The 7,091-nt window shown below is 38.5% G+C and overlaps 1 protein-coding gene across 1 annotated transcript; it reads left to right on the plus strand.

Annotated features, from left to right (window-relative positions):
* Nucleotides 1–322: 322 nt before the first annotated feature.
* On the plus strand, nt 323–6,934 carry FH (fumarate hydratase; the record flags this gene model as incomplete). The annotated part of the gene is made up of 5 exons (XM_010172123.1): nt 323–569; nt 2,359–2,562; nt 3,738–3,865; nt 6,016–6,169; nt 6,736–6,934. Coding segments are annotated over 5 exons (876 nt in total), but the record flags the coding sequence as incomplete, so codon positions are not given.
* Nucleotides 6,935–7,091: the final 157 nt, after the last annotated feature.

Raw genomic sequence — 7,091 nt, forward strand, 5'->3', positions numbered from 1 at the left:
ATCTATAGGTGGGCTTTTTACTAACTAAAATTAAGCAAAAAAAGCCCAGGATCCGTTTCTCTAATTGTATGTTGAGAACATTAATTTAATCTGAGAGCTGATTTACCTTGGATTCAGATCCTGCTAAGTACACAACTGAAATAAAAGGCAAGAGAAAGGTGCATTATGAATACATTTTTATAAATGTAGGTTGTTTTTATGTGTAATTGTTCATACTGTGAGAGCGGTCTTCTAATGTATGTAAATTTTTCCTGTTAGTGAAAACATGCAAAGATTTAGCATCTGTGTGAAGTTCATTGCCTTCAGGTTTTTAAAGAAATAGTCCAGTCATCTTAAAAATCTAAATAATTGTGGATGCTTATCCTTGGTTGTTGTCTTTATTTTGTCCTCCTTTCTTTCAAAGGAATTTAGTGGCTATGTGCAACAAATTAAATATGGTGTGGATAGGATTGAGTCAACCATGCCAAGAGTGTATCAGCTGGCAGCTGGCGGGACTGCAGTTGGTACAGGATTAAACACGAGAATTGGCTTTGCTGAGAAAGTTGCTGCTAAAGTGGCTGAACTGACAGGTGAGAAATGGTATTTCAGAGTTATCAGTAAAGTGGTACAGGTAACATACAGTCAAGTTCAAACTACATCTTTTGGTTTCCATACTTCTCATAAGCTCATATTGTATTTGTATTTTAACAGGAAGCTTTCTGTTAATGCCATATGTTATATGCCTTACATTTAAGATATTTTATAGAATGTATGTTTATAATTATACTCAGTGCATAGAAAGTGACTGAAATTACTGTGTTTTTCTGAGCAGGGGTTATTGGAGGGGGATACAGTTTCAGGATTCTATTATTAGCCTGGCTATAATACTTCTGTCTTGATCTCTGCTCCTCCGGCTCTCTTAATCTACAGTGACTTGCAAAAGAAGGGAAAAAAAACCCTCCCAAAGACACTGTGTTTTTTCATGTGAAAGTTAGCTGTCTGATTTTTTTTTTTATGCTGTCTTTCTAGTTTTTAAAACTTAATTTTACAGAGCCATTGAGTTTTTTGATGTGTAAAACAGTTCTTCTGTGTCACAGTATCAGTTTTTAAAATGCCCCCCAAATTAATTCGTATGTCTTTCATTTAAGTTTGCTCTAAAATCTGAAACTGCTTATCAGGAGTATTTTTGTTTTAATGGATCTGTTATTCACTGTCTTGTGGAGGGTTAAGACTTCCTTGTACCCTGAGAGGGAAGAAGTAACTTGTCATAAACAATAGCTTCTGAGAAGCATTCCAGGCCTTGTTCTGGCGCTTGGAGAAGCCACTGGTGGTGTTAGGAAGCTCTCCCATCTTTGGCAATGGCACAATGGAAAGTTTGGAATGATCTCTGCAACTGAGAAGACAGCTAAGCAATTCAGAAGCCCATGCGAATTGGCTGGGATTTGGTGTTTGGCAGGAGCTGCAAAACACAGTAGAAATGCAGCTGTTTCTCTAGAGCTTTAAATGAAAGCAGCTGTTAATGTTACTCTTGTTTAAACTGGCAGTGTAAGCTCAGACCAGTACTTCTGTGGCGCAGAAGTGCAGCCCACTGTCAGCATCCCTGTGCACATCCTTAGTGGTACCACTAGTAAAATTCTGCTGACACTTTTCTTCCAGGGCAAAGCACTCAAGAGGTGTTTTTCATTATGGAACCTAGCCTCAAATCTCAGGCATTTAATTAGTGTAAACAGAGCTGTTGCTTCCACTGCTCCTGTGCTCTTGCCGTTGGCAGCAGTTTCAGGCATCCTCCTAAGTCTGAATCGGCTTTCAAGTGTTCTGTCTGGTTTGTTTTTCCCTTCCAGTGGTGATACTTGGGTGCATCTTTTTTCTTTTTAAGTAGCTAATTCCATTGTGATTACTTTTTATTTATCCCAACATCCGCACTGTGCTGCAAAATTCTCTGTTTCCATAACTGCAAGGAAGCATCCCAGCAACTGACAATCTGAAGAATCTAACTTGCTTTCATGGAAAAGATACATAAGTTTGGGCTACCTTGTAAGAGATTTTTGACATTCATAAAGTACTGTGGTGCAAAGCAATGCTTATTAGCACCTTCCAACTCATACCAGTCTATGATGATTCTATGAAAGCTTGAAATTTGTACCTTTCTTGTTCGTAGATGCTCAAATTTCATAGTCTTCTGTATTTTGGTGACTTTTATTGTGTCTTTTGTATGCAGTATGTTTAAGAAATAGGTTTGCGAGGAAAGGTCTAGAGAAGAGATGAACTTACAGTGTTATTAATACATTTTTTTTATTAAATTATTTATGTGTTTGATTATGTGATTTATGTCTTCAAGGAAGCACCTCATAGGTTTAATATTTCCTGCCCTCCCTGTAGGTTTGCCTTTTGTCACTGCTCCAAATAAGTTTGAAGCTCTTGCGGCTCACGATGCTCTGGTTGAACTCAGTGGAGCTATGAACACAGTGGCATGCAGTCTGATGAAAATAGCTAATGACATTCGTTTCCTGGGTTCCGGACCACGCTCTGGCCTAGGAGAACTCATCCTGCCTGAAAATGAACCAGGAAGCAGCATCATGCCAGGTACAGAGAAAAAATCTAGAATCATTGCCTGTTTCTTTTCATTTGGACCACTAACTCTTAACTGATACTTACCAACCACCACCACAAATGTCAGTAAGTCCATGATTAAACACTTTTGTCAGTTTTTATCTTCTGCCATACTTTGCCAAAATTTGTGTTCATAAAAATACTTGTTTGCACAGCTGTGTCTTGGCAAGTATGTGGCAGACAGTAGTATCTATAAACCTGTGACTTTCTTAATACAGGCATATCTCTCAAAACTTTGTTTTAGCATTGCAAGATCTCTACAATTTTATGCAAAGCCTTTCTGAAACAAGCTTTAAATGATCTAATTTATGAATCTTAGCAATAGAGTGATGTAAATTGACTTCTGTCTTTACTTCCCAGTATGATTAGTGTTATGTACTTACATACTCCCTTCTGCAATGTTCCCATTGTAAGGGAGGATAAGAAAGGAAGGAATAATCATAGTAATCATTCCTTACCCCTCTCATAAAAAAATATGTGTATGTGAATATTGTACATCCAAAACTATTCTAAGCATGTTCTTCCTGTATGATAAATTATAAAAGAAATAGGTCATGAGCGTATCTGGTGTTCAAAAAAAAGCAGATAATGAATGTTCTTATCAGGATTATTTCCAGAAATTAAAGCAGCCATAAAACCTTCTTGTTAGGAGGCCACTCTAATTTGTTTTGATTTTGGTGGGTTTTTTCCTTGACAAAGTAAACAGAGTGTATTACGTTTATTACAAAGTAATTCTAACAAATTAGTAATACTTTTCTTAAATTGATTGAGATTTTGTTGTGATTTCCCAGAAATACCTACTTAAACAAATAAAGACAGGTTATAATCTCTTGGCTATTAAGAACTGTGGTAATTAACAGCTGCGAAGCTCATGCACATTTGATCCAGCTCTCAAAGCCTTGGTAGATTGCCAGAGCAGCCGTAGCTGCTTTAAAAATCCTAGCTGAATTACTGGAATAGTACAGTGAATTTAATATCATTTATAGAAATTATTGCTTTTCTGTGGTGCACAGACACAGATGAGTAAGACATGTTACCTCCTACAAAACATCTTTTGTTGAATGTGATTTGGTAAATGAGGGAAGTACTGATTTTTATTTTATTTTATTTCTTCTTTGGTAACCTTTTTCTCTCCCTTCCCCAACCAGGAAAAGTGAACCCTACCCAGTGTGAAGCTGTAACCATGGTGGCAGCCCAAGTGATGGGAAACCATGTTGCTGTTACTGTAGGAGGTAGTAATGGACACTTTGAACTGAATGTTTTTAAGCCCATGATGGTAAGTTCATAGAGTTTGAAATATCCAGGACTTTTTCAATCATTGTACAATCAGCTAACTCATGGAGGGGAAAAAAACCTCAGTGAATATTTGGTCAATACAAAGAGTTTTTAAATCATTGCTTGTACAATCAGCGAACTCATGGGGGGGAAAAAACCTCAGTGAATATTTGGTCAATACAAGCACCGGAGAAGCTAAGTTGTGAAAACAAATTTTATTCTTTCATATGGTACGTCCTTGTTACTTTGACAGGGAACTAGCAATCTTCTTCATGTGAAACTGTCTTATGCAGGTAAGTTTTTATCTTAACAATGTATTCTTATCATCAGTCTAAGGAAGTAGGGAGAGAGGAACACAAACTGAGACAAAATTTTGCCCAAAGCCAAAGAGAATTTGGTATTTTACTGAAAATTAGGATTTTTTTTCTTTAGCAACTGTTACTGCTGAATACCAGCGGATTACATGCTTTTGGCAAGTGAGTAATGTAAAATTGTAAATTATTATTCTTGGACTTCAGTATTTAAAATAATGACTGTCTTCTACAGTGTGAGCAGGATACAGCAAGATACATACTGCTGCTTCTGTATATTTAATTTAAAAAGTCAAGTTAATTGAGTGTTACAAATCAGCTTGTAATGAAATTTGTATGTTTTGATACCAAGTCATAATTCTTATTTTCTTCTTTGGGCTATCTACTATTATTTCTTTTTTCTTAAAACCAAGGAGGAAAAATGAACAGAGGAGAAACTGAGGAAAAGAATATAAACAAAAGCATCAAATCAGAAGACTGTGGAGAACTGTATAAAATATTGAAGGAATAGCATAGAGGTTAGGATAGAGATGATAGTTTAAAAAGAATTAAGGTGACTTGCAGAAAAGATCCTAATACTAAATAGAAATAAAAGGAAAGTTTTCGAGTTTTTGTTGTCTTGTTAAAAACAAGAGGCACAAAGGAAGCAGCATATCATATGCTATGTTTCTGCACAGCCTATATTGGCTGATACTGCTTTTTCATTATGCTAGTTAAAAATGATTGAAAGAAAATTGAAATTTTATAATAAAATCAGTATTTGTCTCTTCCTTACTGTGTCTGCTTAGGGTAATGTTTTTTTTTCTGCACCTGCAATGTTTTTTATAGCACCTGGTTTTGAAGAGGAAAAAAATAAAATCATATTGAACAGCCAAGAGATGTACCTAGTACAAGATAAATTTTGATAGAAACAGACACCTCTCCAAAAAAAGCGGCATGTTGTGGATTGTCAGAGTAGAGGACTAATGCCAGACATTATTGTACTTCGTATTTTCAGGTGTCTTCTCTTGACTGGTACCTGAGGGGGAAAATGACAATCAAATGCCTTCATGGCATGACCATGAGCCAGCACTGTGCCCTTGTGGCCAGGAAGGCCAATGGCATCCTGGGGTGCATTAGAAGGGGTGTGGTTAGTAGGTCAAGAGAGGTTCTCCTCCCCCTCTACTCTGCCCTGGTGAGGCCGCATCTGGAGTATTGTGTCCAGTTCTGGGCCCCACAGTTCAAGAAGGACAGGGAACTGCTTGAGAGAGTCCAGCACAGAGCCACCAAGATGATGAAGGGAGTGGAGCATCTCCCTTCTGAGGAAAGGCTGAGGGAGCTGGGTCTCTTTAGCTTGGAGAAGAGGAGACTGAGGGGAGACCTCATTAATGTTTATAAATATGTTAAGGGCGAATGTCAGGAGGATGGAGCCAGGCTCTTCTCAGTGATGCCCAATGATAGGACAAGGGGCAATGGGTGTGAGCTGGAACAGAGGAGGTTCCGCTTAAGCTTGAGAAGAAACTTCTTTATGGTGAGGGTGACGGAGCACTGGGACAGGCTGCCCAGGGAGGTTGTGGAGTCTCCTTCTCTGGAGACATTCAAAACCCGCCTGGACGCCTTCCTGTGTGATCTCATTTAGGTTCCTGCTCCGGCAGGGGGATTGGACCAGATGATCTTTCGAGGTCCCTTCCAATCCCCAACATTCTGTGATTCTGTGATGTATTTTTTACTTGGTCATTTGTGAACTGCTCTAACAATGTCTGTACATGCTGTGCTCTCCTTTATGCCAGAGTTCTTCTGCCAGTTGTGCAGCTATTAACATCTGACTGTAATAGCTGATTTATTTTTTTTTCTTTGCTAGATTAAAAATGTTTTAAACTCTGCAAGACTTCTTGGAGATGTTTGTGTTTCTTTCACTGACAACTGTGTAGTTGGAATCCAAGCCAATACAGACAGGATCAACAAACTCATGAGTGAATCTCTGATGTTGGTAACGGCTCTTAACCCGCACATAGGTAGGCCTAAGGCTCAGAAACTTCTCAAAAAATTATACTGAATTATTTTGCAGTAATATTGTTTTGCACACATTATTTGTATTGTTACCATGTTTAGGAGACCAAGCCATGGGTCAGACCAAAAGTTAATTTACTTTAATGTCACCAATTAGTATTACTGGTGAAGATAATGTGTCCTCCTTGCAGTGGCCATACCAGTGCATGACAAAAATAATTCTGATGAGAGTCAAAAAAAAAAGAGATTGGGAGGATTTGTGTATCTGTTCTGATTAGACCACTAATAATGATGAAAAGTGAAAGATTCCAGTAGGAGATTTTTTTTAAAGGAGAAAGTGACATAAAACTTTGATCTAAATGCATTAAGATCAGAATAACAGAATTTATTATCACTCCAAGTAAGGAGTTGGTGTAAATATTTGGTGTGCATTTACTGCAAATTGACTTAAGCATTAGTAGCAATACCTGGCAAATTAATTCTCCAGAGGGCAATTGTCCCACTTTTTCTCACCCCTAACAAACCTTTGGGAACTGCAGCCGGCTGACGCGTCTGTGTTGTTTTGTTGCAGGCTACGATAAAGCCGCCAAGATTGCCAAAACGGCGCACAAGGAAGGGACGACCCTGAAGGAGGCGGCCATCAAGCTGGGGTTCCTCACCTCCGACCAGTTCGATCAGTGGGTGAAGCCTACAGACATGTTGGGTCCTCAGTAACTTCTGTACAGAGAAGTGCTCTTACCATAACAACGCATACAATAAAAGAAATGCGACATGCTCTTGTTTCAGTTCCCATGTTTCCATGTTACAGACCAGAGGAACTGACGGCATTTTACCCACGTTACAGAAAACTGCCAAAATGTCAGTATCGATGTAACTTAAAAGGTACTTTTCTCGGAGGCGACGGCGCTTCTGAGCGGCCCGCACAGG

This window comes from Antrostomus carolinensis, unplaced genomic scaffold (assembly GCF_000700745.2).
Source record: "Antrostomus carolinensis isolate BGI_N321 unplaced genomic scaffold, ASM70074v2 scaffold13047, whole genome shotgun sequence".
NCBI classification, from domain to species: Eukaryota; Metazoa; Chordata; class Aves; order Caprimulgiformes; family Caprimulgidae; genus Antrostomus; species Antrostomus carolinensis.